The 15,517-nt window shown below is 40.8% G+C and overlaps 1 protein-coding gene across 4 annotated transcripts in view; it reads left to right on the top strand.

Moving 5' to 3' along the window:
• The window catches only part of LOC129858493 (echinoderm microtubule-associated protein-like 6), an 86,965-nt gene extending 71,796 nt beyond the window's left edge, over positions 1–15,169 (top strand). For 2 of the 4 annotated variants that reach the window (XM_055927775.1, XM_055927766.1), the window contains 15 exons: positions 259–337; positions 501–630; positions 753–851; positions 1,196–1,216; positions 1,486–1,659; positions 1,844–2,052; positions 2,214–2,371; positions 4,281–4,395; positions 5,019–5,207; positions 5,432–5,604; positions 7,403–7,565; positions 9,455–9,558; positions 10,690–10,843; positions 10,977–11,077; positions 12,850–15,169. In XM_055927775.1, the coding sequence (XP_055783750.1) occupies positions 259–337; positions 501–630; positions 753–851; positions 1,196–1,216; positions 1,486–1,659; positions 1,844–2,052; positions 2,214–2,371; positions 4,281–4,395; positions 5,019–5,207; positions 5,432–5,604; positions 7,403–7,565; positions 9,455–9,558; positions 10,690–10,843; positions 10,977–11,077; positions 12,850–12,874 (1,894 nt within the window). In that variant the 3' untranslated portion in view covers positions 12,875–15,169. The remainder of the gene's footprint in view (positions 1–258; positions 338–500; positions 631–752; positions 852–1,195; positions 1,217–1,485; positions 1,660–1,843; positions 2,053–2,213; positions 2,372–4,280; positions 4,396–5,018; positions 5,208–5,431; positions 5,605–7,402; positions 7,566–9,454; positions 9,559–10,689; positions 10,844–10,976; positions 11,078–12,849) is intronic. The other 2 variants (XM_055927793.1, XM_055927784.1) reach the window with 1 other exon arrangement.
• The last annotated feature ends 348 nt before the right edge of the window (positions 15,170–15,517 follow it).

The raw sequence follows: 15,517 nt of genomic DNA, 5'->3' as shown, positions 1-15,517 counted from the left end.
CATAGGTCTATTCTTTCTCACGTGCCCTCTTTTATATTTCTTCCTCTCTTTGTTTCTATCTGCCTCATGTCAGACCAGACAGCCTCTTTAGAACGTGGCCTAATCTATCCTTTATGTGCCATTGCTGTGTCCTATAATGAAATTGTTCTGAGAAAACATTACTTTTTTTTTTTTTTTGAAGATCTGTGGTAAACATGATAATATATTTGTCCAATATATCAGCTGTGTGAGGCAGTTCTACCTGTTTACTCTCTGCAGGCCTCCTGTTAGCCGAGCTGCTCCCCAACCAGAGAAGCTACAGAAGAACAATATCACCAAAAAGAAGAAGCTTGTTGAGGTTTGTCTCACAGTGGTTTTAAAGTGAACTCTGAATAACTCTGACGTCGGTCTCATCCTATTTTACATGTTCATGTTACATTTTCACTGTTTGTTATGAAACAGTGTTGGGAAGGTTTGGTGCACAGTGGGATGTGATTGGTCAGTGATGTGTGTACTTTCAGGACCTGGTTCTGGACCACGTGTTTGGGTTCAGGGGATTTGATTGTCGCAACAACCTTCACTACCTCAACGACGGCGCCGACATTGTCTTCCACACAGCAGCCACGGCTATGGTGCACAGCCTCACCACCGGTACAGCTACATGGCCACACTTTTGGATACCATACTCAACATTAACTTCAGGGCTTGTGATATATAGGAATGTACATGATAAGATGAAGATGAACTCTGTGTTTAATGCTATTTCTCCTCAGGGACTCAGAGTTTCTACTTGGAACATACAGATGATATCCTCTGTTTGACCGTCAATCAACATCCAAAATACAAAAATGTAATCGCTACAGGACAGATTGGTATGTCCTGTACTGCTGTGAATGAGCGTGTTTAATTTAATTTTGATTGTGGTTGTGTTTATATGTACTTTGCATGTACTTATTCGTAGCATTTTTGCGTGGGCTGAATGTGTGCACATGAGAGAAAGAGCTAGATATTGAATGCCTTATCATCTTTTCATTTTTCTGGGCCATTTTTGGTGACCAGTTCAGTCTGCGTTGGCACATTTTCATTTTGTTTGGTGCTAGAATTAGTTGTATTGATGCTTTATATCATAATGTCCTCAGCAGCATCTGATAAAGCACTCACTTTAGATTTCAATTGTAATTTTGCTGCCTAATTTCCCATCGCTCACACACCACAGGTGAAGTGACAGACCTACCAGGTAAAACGCCTTCCAGATTGCCCCTTGTACTGATGTGTTCTACAGTTTTACCCTTTCCTTGCTGTTCTCCTACAGTTTTCCCAGTGGGCTGTCCTCTGTTTTCTATCCTTAGTTTGTCCAGTAATTATTCCTCTGTATTGTTCCATATTGATTCAACCTAGACTCTGCCGAGACATTCTATCTACTACAGACAATTATTTGGCCTTTATTGCTCCATGCTGCATCCCTATATACTTGATCAGAGTATGATCTTTTTCTCTGTACTGCAGGCACCACTCCCTCCATCCACGTGTGGGACGCAATGAGTAAACAGACACTGTCCATCCTGCGCTGCTCTCACACTAAGGGGGTGGGCTACGTCAACTTCAGCGCCACAGGCAAGCTGCTGCTCTCTGTGGGGGTGGAGCCTGAACACACCATCACTGTGTGGCGCTGGCAGGAAGGTGAGCCATTCTGACCCTGGTAATATACACTGAGATGGTGGTAGGCTACAACTTAGATTGGTCTGTGATAAGTGGATTTTTTGTGATAATTAATCGTAACAATGTTGTTAGATATCATTCAGTAAACTGTAAATAGCAGGTCTTAGAAGTGTGTTTGTGGTTGTGTGTGTGTTCCCCTGTCCAGGTGCTAAAGTGACCAGTAAAGGAGGCCATCCAGACAGGATCTTTGTAGTGGAGTTCCGGCCAGACTCCGATTCTCAGTTTGTGTCTGTTGGCATCAAACACATCAAGTTCTGGACACTGGCTGGAGGCTCTCTCATGTATAAAAAGGGAGTGGTGGGCTCAGTGGAGGATGGCAGGATGCAGACCATGTTGTCTGTGGCCTTCGGTGCTGTGAGTATTGACAGAATTTTTAACTAAACTCTTTAATTTGCCCTAATGGATTTGATTTACCCTAGACTAATGGGCTAATATAATCAACCATGTTTTCTGTGATTCATTTGAGATACATTTGAAGTTTTGTGATCCTATCTGTGTGGTTTCTCTTCCTCCAGAATAACCTAACATTCACAGGTGCCATAAACGGGGATGTGTACGTGTGGAGAGATCACTTCCTGCTTCGTGTCGTGGCTAAAGCCCACACCGGGCCAGTGTTCACCATGTACACCACACTGAGAGACGGCCTCATCGTCACAGGGGGCAAGGAGAGGCCGTGAGTACCCCACTGCTGCATGACCACTGATGATCCACTCAATGATCCTATTAAAACACCATTCCTTATCAAACCAAAACAACAACACAAAATAGCACCAAAATCACATCTGGAATTCCACTGGCTAACACTCTCCTCTTGTGTCCATGATGATGATGATACAGTTGAAGTCAGAAGTTTACATACACCTTAGCCAAATACATTTAAACTTAGTTTTTCACAATTCCTGACATGTAATCCGAGTAAAAATTCCCTGTCTTAGGTCAGTTAGGATCACCACTTTATTTTAAGAATGTGAAATGTCAGAATAATAGTAGAGAGAATGATTTATTTCAGCTTTTATTTATTTCATCACATTCCCAGTGGGTCAGAAGTTTACATACACTCCATTAGTATTTGGTAGCATTGCCTTAAAATTGTTTAACTTGGGTCAAATGTTTCGGGCAGCCTTCCACAAGCTTCCCACAATAAGTTGGGTGAATTTTGGCCCATTCCTCCTGACAGAGCTGGTGTAACTGAGTCAGTTTTGTAGTCCTCCTTGCTCGTACATGCTTTTTCAGTTCTGCCCACAGATTTTCTATAGGATTGAGGTCAGGGCTTTGTGCAGGCCACTCCAATACCTTGACTTTGTTGTCCTTAAGCCATTTTGCCACAAGTTTGGAAGTATGCTTGGGGTCATTGTCCATTTGGAAGACCCATTTGCGACCAAGCTTTAACTTACTAACTGATGTCTTGAAATGTTGCTTCAATGTATCCACATAATTTTCCTGCTTCATGATGCCATCTATTTTGTGAAGTGCACCAGTCCCTTCTGCAGCAAAGCACCCCCACAACATGATGCTGCCACCCCCGTGCTTCACGGTTGGGATGGTGTTCTTCGGGTTGCAAGCATCCCCCTTTTTCCTCCAAACATAACAATGGTCATTATGGCCAAAGAGTTCTATTTTTGTTTCATCAGACCAGAGGACATTTCTCCTAAAAGTACGATCTTTGTCCCCATGTGCATTTGCAAACCGTAGTCTGGCTTTTTTATGGCGGTTTTGGAGCAGTGGCTTCTTCCTTGCTGAGTGGCCTTTCAGGTTATGTCGATATAGGATTCGTTTTACTGTTTCCTCCAGCATCTTCACATGGTCCTTTGCTGCTGTTCTGAGAATGATTTGCACTTTTCACACCAAAGTATGTTCATCTCTAGGAGACAGAACGCGTCTCCTTCCTGAGCGGTATGACGGCTGCGTGATCCCATGGTGTTTATACTTGCGTACTATTGTTTGTACAGATGAACGTGGTACCTTCAGGCGTTTGGAAATTGCTCCCAAGGATGAACCAGACTTGTTGAGGTCTACAATTGTTTTTCTGATGTCTTGGCTGATTTCTTTTTATTTTCCCATCATGTCAAGCAAAGAGGCACTGAGTTTGAAGGTAGGCCTTGAAATACATCCACAGGTACACCTCCAATTGACTCAAATTATGTCAATTAGCCTATCAGAAGCTTCTAAAGCCATGACATCATTTTCTGGAATTTTCCAAGCTGTTTAAAAGCACAGTCAATTTAGTGTATGTAAACTTCTGACCCACTGGAATTGTGATACAGTGAAATAATATGTCTGTAAACAATTGTTGGAAAAATGACTTGTCATGCACAAAGTAGATGTCCTAACCGACTTGCCAAAACTATAGTTTGTTAACAAGAAATGTGTGGAGTGGTTGAAAAACAAGTTTTAATGACTCGTGTATGTAAACTTCTGACTTCAACTGTATATTCAGTGGTGTGTCCAGAACATTTTGAATGGGGTGGCCAAGATGGGGCACAGACCCAGTTTAGGGTTAGGGAAAATAGGATTTTGAACAGGAATCAATTGTGTCCGCAAGGTTTGTAAAATGTGTGTGTGCACGGCACATGCTTTCTCAGTACAAAGGAGGGCGGTGCAGTGAAACTGTGGGACCAGGAGATGAAACGTTGCCGAGCGTTCCAGCTTGAGACGGGACAGACTGTTGAGTGTGTGAGGTCCGTTTGCCGAGGCAAGGTGAGTTCAGCACAGCCAGCACACACCCCAGTGGGAAGGACTATAAGTATGCATACAGCAAATGTTAAACCTGAAAATAACTCCCTGAAAGTTCCCTTTGGAAATAAATATACAGTACACTAGCTAGCTATATTATTTAAAAAACAGAATGGTACCTTCTCATCTGATAGACTGATGATTAGACATTAGATAAGACTTGGTTTTGAGTCAGAATTTTTGGGCCTTTATAACTGCACAATCTATTTGGTGCTCTTTCATACACACTTGCTCCTTGTTTATTGCACTGCAACAGAACATACATTTTGTTACAGAGTTGGGATATTCAAGGTCAGAGAAGGTATTAATGCAGCGAATAAAATCACTTATTTTTTCAATCGAAAAAAGATAGCTGAGTCATTTGTTTGGAAATGGCTTTGCTGGCTTTCTTCCCATACTGTGGCAACCTTCAGAAGCTCATAGCCTACCCAGCAGCTTTAGCCACCTTTACGGTAGTAGTATGGGAGATGTGACATGTTATTTGAACCAGTCTTTCACGTCAAGTTAAGTTTATTTTACATCTATAGCTTCAACTATGGTTTTTGAAGGGTCAAAAACAGTAACCTTCTTGTGTGCCTGTCTACCAGGGTAAGATATTGGTAGGCACAAAGGATGGTGAGATCATTGAGGTGGGGGAGAAAAATGCTGCGTCCAACATCCTGATCAACAGTCACATGCAGGGCGAGATATGGGGCCTGGCCACCCACCCCTCTAAAGACCTGTTCATCTCCGCCAGTGACGACGGAACCATCCGCATATGGGACCTGGCCGACAAGGTACAGCACAGAGAAACACTATGGTCTGCTGAGTTGCATTTGCACTTACATTGAATGTCTTTCATAATTTATTCGCTGAAAAAACTTTTTTGAATCTCAAATTACAGTTTATTTGTGTTCTTGGTTTCCTTTGCACCTGTATTTAGTTAGGATGGTATGTGGCCATTCTAAGGCTATGTCTCATGTTTTGTTATCTTCAACCCTGCCGTCTGTTTCCTTGATAGAAACTGCTGAACAAAGTGAGCCTGGGCCACCCAGCCAAGTGTGCCAGCTACAGTCCTGATGGGGAGATGGTGTCTGTGGGCATGAAGAATGGGGAGTTCATCATCCTCCTCACCAACTCACTTAAGATGTGGGCCAAGAAACGAGACCGCAGTGCTGCCATACAGGACATCAGGCAAGAACTGAGGAGAGATAGGAGCCACCTGGAGCTGGGCTCTTGCACTTTGACTAGACCATTGTCTACTTCCTGGCTCAACCCTAACCCTGAACCAGATACCTATCCCTAGCTTCATGTCCACATCCTGGCAGTAACCCTAACCCTAGCATCAAACACAACTCTAACCCTAGCATCAAACACAACTCTAACCCTAACCCTAGCATCAAACACAACTCTAACCCTAGCATCAAACACAACTCTAACCCTAGCATCAAACACAACTCTAACCCTAGCATCAAACACAACTCTAACCCTAGCATCAAACACAACTCTAACCCTAGCATCAAACACAACTCTAACCCTAGCATCAAACACAACTCTAACCCTAGCATCAAACACAACTCTAACCCTAGCATCAAACACAACTCTAACCCTAGCATCAAACACAACTCTAACCCTAGCATCAAACACAACTCTAACCCTAGCATCAAACACAACTCTAACCCTAGCATCAAACACAACTCTAACCCTAGCATCAAACACAACTCTAACCCTAGCATCAAACACAACTCTAACCCTAGCATCAAACACAACTCTAACCCTAGCATCAAACACAACTCTAACCCTAGCATCAAACACAACTCTAACCCTAGCATCAAACACAACTCTAACCCTAGCATCAAACACAACTCTAACCCTAGCATCAAACACAACTCTAACCCTAGCATCAAACACAACTCTAACCCTAGCATCAAACACAACTCTAACCCTAGCATCAAACACAACTCTAACCCTAGCATCAAACACAACTCTAACCCTAGCATCAAACACAACTCTAACCCTAGCATCAAACACAACTCTAACCCTAGCATCAAACACAACTCTAACCCTAGCATCAAACACAACTCTAACCCTAGCATCAAACACAACTCTAACCCTAGCATCAAACACAACTCTAACCCTAGCATCAAACACAACTCTAACCCTAGCATCAAACACAACTCTAACCTTAGCATCAAACACAACTCTAACCCTAGCATCAAACACATCTCTAACCCTAGCATCAAACACAACTCTAACCCTAACCCTAGCTTCATGTCCACATCCATGTTCAAACCTAGCCTCAACCACAACCCTGACCATGCTTAATGTACACATCCCAGTTGAACCCTAGCCTCAACCACAACCTTAATTAACCCTATCTTCATGTCCACACCCCGGTTCACTTGAGAAATAATAGGAGAGCCGCACACTCTAGGAGCTCAGATGAAATAATTGAATAACCTAATATCCAACGTTTCAACAGACAAGCTGTCTTCATCAGGGTATAATGACAAACACTGCGGATCACTAGTTTATTTAGTGTCAAAGGACACACAGGTGTCTGTAAACGTTGAGACCGAGGGGAGCAAGGGTCTTTAAATTAAAGATCCAGGCAGCCTCATGTTTTAACAATAAATTGTCGAGGTCACCCCCTCTCCTAGGTTTAACCTTAACCCTTGCCTCAGCCATAACCCTGATTTGGCATAACCCTAAGCTTAATCTTGGCATAACTCAAACCATAGATTTTTGTTTAACCCTGGCTCAACCCAAATATGACTCCCCCCACCACTGAATTCCCAATTTAACCCTTGGTTACAACCAAGGAAAAAACTTAAAAAAACATTAAAGGGATTTTTCAAATTCTGATTTCACTAAAAAGGGGAAGTAAACTCATTTGAAATGACATTGGTTCAGTTAAAGGCCAGTCAATGACCATTGAACTCTGAGGATGTCTGTCTATATATATATTATGTCTGTTGTGTGACCCTCTCAGGTTCAGTCCAGACAAACACCTCCTGGCAGTGGGCTCAGTGGAGAGTACGGTTGACCTCTACGACCTTACCTTGGGCCCCTCGCTAAACCGTGTGGGCTACTGTAAGGACATCTCCAGCTTTGTTATCCAGATGGACTTCTCTGCAGACAGCATGTTCATTGAGGTATGATACACTGACCATGATAGTTTAAAAACAGGCTGAATATGATAATTCACTTGAGAGCTGTTGTTGTTAAATAAACGATAGACACTACATGTGTCCTAAAACCACACAAAATAGATAGTGGAATGAGTTAAATGTTATTTTGCTGTCAAGGTCATTATGTTCGAATGGTAAAAAAAAACAATATATTATTTGATTATTGTGGAAACCAATTGAGCTAAATCTACAACCTATGTTGTGTTTAATACAGCACTCTTGACCATTTGATCATGTTGCACAGTGTGTTCTCACCATGATGGACACTCATATATACATTTCAAAGCATACTGAATGTGGAAAAACCTATATTTAGACACACATGTATGGCAGGCGTGTTAGCCAAGTGCCCTTCTAGTTAAAGGTACTACACATAGGATTTTTTTTTTTTAATTGTTACATTTTAATTTTTGAAATGTCCATAAAATATCTGCCCTAAATAGTGGAATGACGGTGTTTTCACAGTATTACTTACCTGCCAGTGTTGTGATTGGCTGTCATATTCACCTATGGATTTCTCCCGCTGGAGCGGCATCTGTTGTCAAACTGAGATACCTGTTTTGACTTTTTGGCTTTGTTATCTAGTGAAAATCACTCCTGTTTGGAAAAATTCTACAGTTTTACCACTTGAATAGTGTAGGAAATCATTGTATCATCTAAATCGCTGTGAAATATATTTTCAATAACAAAATATAGTTTTTACAGCTGTTTGAGGCTGGTGGACCAAAACCGGAAGTATCTCCGGTTTTGGTCCACCAGCCTCAAACAGCTGTAAAAACTGTCCACCAGGTTCAAATAGCTTTAAAACAATATTTTTTGCTATAGAAAATATATTTCACAGCGATTTAGATGGTATGATGATTCTCTAAACAATTCAATGCTTGTTTTCTCATATAAACTGAAATTGAGCGAATTTTAGCAACCTGGAATTGACAGAGCGATTTCCACTAGATAACACAGCCACAAAGTCAGAACTGCTTTCCCAGTTTGACAACAGATGCCGCTCTGGCGGGAGAAATCAAGTGGCGAATATCACAGCCAATCACAACACTGGTGGGTAAGTAATACTGTGAAACACTATCATTCCACTATTAGCGGCAGATATATTATGGAAATTTTCTGAAAAACAATGCAACAAAAAGATTCCAACCTGTGAGTAGCACCTTTAACAGTAGTCTGGAGCTGCTCTAGAGTAACCTCACGCATCATTATGCTACAAAGTAACCCTATCTGAGGTATTTCTATAGACTCATTCCTTGCTGTTATGGAGACCCTTGCACCTTTTCTGAAATGTTGATGTGACTGGCACATGATCAGAAACAGGGTAAGATGGTGACTTGGCCTGCTAAATTTAACCTGACCTCAGCGTACAATTACAAGTACAAATGTGTCTGTGGCTTGAAGGGACAGAGGCAGGACACAGAAGGGGATGGACCAGTATAGTTGGCCAAGGTCCTCCCAGTCCATTTGAAGTTATATAATGGACTAAGCTCATTACGATTTCATTGTAAGGCCGGGATTCAATCTGACTGTGGGTTTTTTACAATGCGGCAATGTCCCCGCGTTCACAGAGATTTTACAGTAAACCCTGTATCTGTCGGCTCAATCGTTAATTGCCTTTAAAAGCCACATTGTCGACAACCCATGGTCTGATTGAATCACAGCCTAAATCCATGTTTTGGTTCATACATTTTTTTCCCTTCCTAGCTGTGCAGACTGAGCTGTGCAGACAGTGCTGGTAGATAGATGACTGATTGATTTCAGAGTGATATAATATGACGACATCTGATAGAGGTTGTGTGTGCATATGCATGAGTGTGTGTTCTGACGTGTCACTGGCTGTGTGTCTACAGGTGTCCACAGGAAACTATAAGCGCCAGGTGCATGAGATGCCTTCTGGGAAAATTGTGACAGAACAGACTGTGATTGACAGGATCACCTGGGCCACCTGGACCAGGTAGAAAGATTAGTTGTAGTCACTGGAATTCAATCAAACCCACATACTCTCTAAAATCAAAACTGAGCTCCATATTCAGTAAAGAACGCAAGCACTGCACGGTAACACTATTGAGGTATTGCGTCAACAATGGGAGCTACACATAACAGCTCACTCGGGTAGGGACATTGCAATATGGGAAGCCAAAGCAATACAAATACATTGCTGGTTCAACTTTTTTGAGCTTTAGGCTCTTTGAAGCCATCTGGGCACGTTTGCGTACGGATGTTTAGTGGGGCACACCCAGACATGTTGTTTTGTAGTTGTGTTTGGGTGTCTGTTATTGATCAATGGAATAATAGGGGTCAATCAATACTGTCTGCAGCACAGCTGTCACTGTCCACTTCTCATGAAGAGACCCCAAACTCCCTCTAACATCAGTCTTCCCAAGGTTAATGGGTTAAAAATAGATTCTGCATATAAGCAGTAGCGTACTTATTAGGCAGCCTGGTCTCAGAGCCATTCGAAACATACTTTACATATTTCTGAGCACTTCCAAGACGTATGATATCTACTAATAGTATAGTTACTTTAGACAGAAACAAAAGTAGGGAGGTTGGTTGGAGAGGATGGATGGGCGTAATCCGTGACCGTCTAGCAATCCAAAGGCTATTCGTTCCGAGTCGCATCGGGGACAACTGTAGCATTTTAGCTAACCCTTATTCTAAACTTAACCCAATTCACCTAACCTGCTACGTAAATTCTAACATTTTATGGAAGTTATCCTAACCTTTGTCATTAGTTCCCCTAACCGCCATAATGTAATGTAATATATCATAATAAGTCTCACTGCTTTACGTACATAATAATACAAATTTCCCTGAGACCACATTGTAATGGGAAACAAGCTAATGTCTGGTTGAGATCTTTAGTAGTATGCAGGAATCCTTTTTTCTTTCTTTCTATAGTATACATATGTTTTACTACTGAGGAGAGAAATGTACTATAGTAATTCAATTGACTTGGATGAAACTCAAAAATGGCTATTCTGTGGTGGAACAATGTTATCTCAGTATTTTACTGGCAGGCCTGTGGTTTTGTGCAGCATATTCTGCAGTCTGAGCATGGCTCCTCTCCCTCATTTCTTCTCAGTATCCTGGGAGATGAGGTGCTGGGTATCTGGCCACGGAATGCTGATAAGGCTGACGTCAACTGTGCCTGTGTCTCCCACACCGGACTCAACGTGGTCACCGGGGACGACTTTGGGCTGGTCAAGCTCTTTGACTTCCCATGCACTGAGAAATTTGTGAGCGCTTCACTTCCTCTCAACAATATCACTGTGATAGCTTAAAAAATATATGTAGTTACTGAATCCATAGAGCAGACATTGTTGGCTGTGGCTGCTCCAAATGTTTAATACATCTTTTGATCCTCTGCAGGCCAAACACAAGCGTTACTTTGGGCACTCGGCACACGTGACCAACATTCGCTTCTCCTATGATGATAAATATGTGATCAGCACTGGAGGACATGACTCCAGGTATGCAGAGCTTGTGTTAAGGCTTAACCACGTGTCAGATGAATTACGTTATACAGTTGAAGTCGGAAGATTACATAAACTTAGGTTGGAGTCATTAAAACCAATTTTTCAACCACTCCACAAATTTCTTGTTAAGAAACTATAGTTTTGACAAGTTGGTTAGGACATCTACTTTGTGCATGACACAAGTCATTTTTCCAACAATTGTTTACAGACAGATTATTTCACTTATAATTCACTGTATCACAATTCTAGTGGGTCAGAAGTTTACATACACTAAGTTGACTGTGCCTTTAAACAGCTTGGAAAATTCCAGAAAATTATGTCATGGCTTTAGAAGCTTCTGATAGGCTAATTGACATCATTTGAATCAATTGGAGGTGTACCTGTGGATGTATTTCAAGGCCTACCTTCAAACTCATTGCCTCTTTGCTTGACATCATGGGAAAATCAAAAGAAATCAGCCAAGACCTCAGAAAAAAATTGTAGACCTCCACAAGTCTGGTTCATCATTGGGAGCAATTTCCAAATGCCTGAAGGTACCACATTAATCTGTACAAATAATAGTACGCAAGTATGAACACCATGGGACCACGCAGCCGTCATACCGCTCAGGAAGAAGATGCGTTCTGTCTCCTAGAGATGAATGTACTTTGGCGTGAAAAGTGCAAATCAATCCCAGAGCAACATCAAAGGACCTTGTGAAGATGCTGGAGGAAACAACAGGTAAAAAAGTATCTATATCCACAGTAAAACTAGTCCTATATCGACGTAACCTGAAAGGCCACTCAGCAAGGAAGAAGCCACTGCTCTAAAACCGCCATGAAAAAGCCAGACAACGGTTTGCAACTGCACATGGGGACAAAGGTTGTCCTCTGGTCTGATGAAACAAAATTAAAACTGTTTGGCCATAATGATCATTGTTATGTTTGGAGGAAAAAGGGGGAGGCTTGCAAGCCGAAGCACACCATCCCAACCGTGAAGCATGGGGGCGGCAGCATCATGTTGTGGGGGTGCTTTGCTGCAGGAGGGACTGGTGCACTTCTCAAAATAGATGGCATCCTGAGGAAAGAAAAGTATGTAGATATATTGAAGCAACATCTCAAGACATTGGTTAGGAAGTTAAAGCTTGGTCGCAAATGGGTCTTCCAAATGGACAATGACCCCAAGTATACTTCTAAAGTTGTGGCAAAATGACTTAAGGACAACAAAGTCAAGGTATTGGAGTGGCCATCACAAATCCCTGACCTCAATCCTATAGAAAATGTGTGGGCAGAACTGAAAAAGCGTGTAGGAGCAAGGAGGCCTACAAACCTGACTCCGTTACACCAGCTCTGTCAGGAGGAATGGGCCAAAATTCATCCAACTTATTGTGGGAAGCTTGTGGAAGGCTACCCAAAACATTTGACCCAAGTTAAACAATTTAAAGGCAATGCTACCAAATACTATTTGAGTGCATGTAAACTGATGACCCACTGGGAATGTGATGAGAGAAATAAATCATTCTCTCTACTATTATTCTGACATTTCACATTCTTAAAATAAAGTGGTGATCCTAACTGACCTAAGACAGGGAATTTTTACTAGGATTAAATGTCAGGAATAGTGAAAAACGGAGTTTAAATGTATTTGGCTAAGGTGTATGTAAACTTCCGACTTCAACTGTAGATACTCTACAATGAGTAGTTGCATTAAAAACTGATTTCAGACAGGTCTGATTCAGTTATGATTTTTTGTTTGACTGATTGCTGTATTGTCTCCCTCTTTTTCAGTGTCTTTGTGTGGAAATGCCTATAAACCAGAGTCTTTTCTCCACAACCATGCATTCAGACTCCTTAGCCTAACGCAGTAAGTCTTGGATTCTGACAAGAATGCAGCCAGGATCCCAACGCCTCAAGTGTCTGGCTACGGTCAATCTTTTGCCTGACATGCTGCAACTATGTCTCCCCATCCACCTGTGGGGGAGAATGGGGTGCAATACGCTAATCACTGTACTATTAATTCAAGTCTAAGCATTAGGCAGAGCAGGTAGCTCCTTTTCTAACAGGAAATTACTTTGAAGCAGATTTTTTGCCACTAGAAAATGGTGGATTTTCTGTCCAAACAAGAAATTACCATTTGTGTTTACATTCTCATCTGCTTGTAATGAAGAACACATGAAAACAGGTTGCCACGCCAGCTATTGATTTATTTAAACCATTGATAATGGCTGGGATTCAATCCGATTGCGTATTGTCGACAAGGGGGCTTTTAAAGGCAATGTTCCCACGCTTGCGGAGATTTCATTCACAGTAAACGCTGCAGATGTCAGCTCAAGCTGAAATTACCTTTAAAACCTCAAGTCTAAACTCTGTCTAAGCCGGGGATAGCATATGGAATTGTTTTAATATGGTAATACCAAGGATTATTTAGCTATTAGATTTTTAATTTTAAGACCCATTAAGGTATCCAAACAATATATACAAAAATTGGATGAAACATTGAATTTGGCATTACTGCTATTTGCCAACAAACACATTTTAATAATGTGAACAACAAATAGTCCCCAAAAAATCTAAAGGAAGATTGTTTTGAAGTGTCTGACCAAAATCTGAGACATAAAGATCAGGAAACAATATATATATATATATTTTACATCTATTTATCCCCCTTATTTTAGGCACTAAACTATCTCCATATATAATTTTTGTAACTGGTACCGGGGTCCTTCAGACGAGTCTTGTGAGCGTCCTAAAGCAAAACGGAGAAAACCATCCTTTGTCTCAACTTTCAATAGAGTGGTCATAATAGTTTGTAGGTTAAACCGTTCGGACGCTAGACATTTTCGTTTTGTGAGAATGATTTTCGGGATGTCTCATGGTCTGACAAAACACCGTTCTAGCTCTGCGACCTTTCACCGCAGATGCGGAAGGGCGATATCGGCGGATTGAGATGCAACGAATGCAAAAAAACATCTAGTTTAATTAAACAGACGGATTTTGATGGGGATTTTTTTTATGTTAGTAAGAATTTCCAGTGCGCGGAAATTGTAGGCTTAGGGTTAAATTCTGCATTGTCAACAGCGCTTCAAGAATTGAATCCCAACCAATATAGAGCAAAAAAAAAAAATTCCCCATAATTTATTTGAAAGAGCCTTTTCCATTGAACTTATCAAACTTAAGTGCCTTTATGAATATTTCTACTGGTCTTATTTTTTTGCAATTTCAGTTGAAATAATTTTTGTACATGCCTGGTGCTATTAGATTGTAAAGTTTTATTCATTCAATATGCAGAAAAGGGCATTGCTTTGCTGTTTAAGTTAATGCATAAACATCCAAAGTATGATGACATGTAATATAGTATGTTAATAGCTCTAATGAAAATATTAAATGTTACTCAGTGATCTGATGTTTAATTTTCAGCTTGTGAACGTCACAAATGTCATTGAACATTCTTATTTTGTCAATGTTACTTACACTTTGTGGAATATCTTGGTGAAATGTTTTTCCATGTAACCATAGTGAAAAGAATGTTCAGATCTAATACACTGAAGATTACTGTTTTAATCGAGATTCACTTCCAGTAAGGGATTTCAGTGGTACTTCAATTGGTGGCTTTAAGGTGAAGTGAAATTAGACAGTCTAGGAGTGACCTGTCACACCAAAGCCAACTATGCAGTCTTACTCAAGCCCTGGTCATCTTTCCATTCTTCTGTGTTCATCTGCTGTTGAACTCTTTGCCTCACCTTGGTGTATTTAGTCAGTCAATCTCACTAACGTTTAGCTAGTAGTGTGGCAGCAATATCGTTACTATGTGCATTCTTTAAAGTATGGATTCCTGTTCCCATTTGTCATTTCATTTTTGTACAAGACTGATTGTCTAGATATTGTTTCATATTATTTGTATCATATTGTAAATTACTAAAATATGCTCAAATGCATTAATTTATTTTTTAATCAAAATTACATCTTTGTAGAGTGAGGCAAGACTATTGTATGAATGACAATCATGGTTGTTTTATACCAATTTATTGTAAGTGATGGTGTGCCAACATAGATGTACAAATGTTACGTATATGGAAAGAATAAATGACTATGTATACAAAAACCGTAATCATTTGTCCAATGAAAGTTGAATAATTAGACCTCAAATAGTTAGAAGGGGGCATCACTCAAGGCATATTGAGCATCTCTGCCCCCAGTTGAGGACTTCGTCATTTCACTTTTACCTTTAAGATGAATGCACGGACTAAGTCACTGAATAAGACCATCCGCTAAAATCACTCAAATGTACAAAATTAAATTTCAGACTAGGTTGAGACAATGACAATTCATTATGTACTAACATCCTACATGCTAGTTAGAAAAGCATTGAGTATACTGTAAATTCCTATTCAAGAAAAAAGGTTGACATCCAAGCATTTAAAACATGCCCTGGATAGGGTTGTGTTCAGGCAGAGCT

Source organism: Salvelinus fontinalis, chromosome 1 (assembly GCF_029448725.1).
Source record: "Salvelinus fontinalis isolate EN_2023a chromosome 1, ASM2944872v1, whole genome shotgun sequence".
In the NCBI taxonomy this organism is placed as follows: Eukaryota; Metazoa; Chordata; class Actinopteri; order Salmoniformes; family Salmonidae; genus Salvelinus; species Salvelinus fontinalis.
The sequence above is the reverse complement of the archived record's forward strand: the minus strand, read 5'-3'. Positions and strand labels throughout refer to the sequence as shown.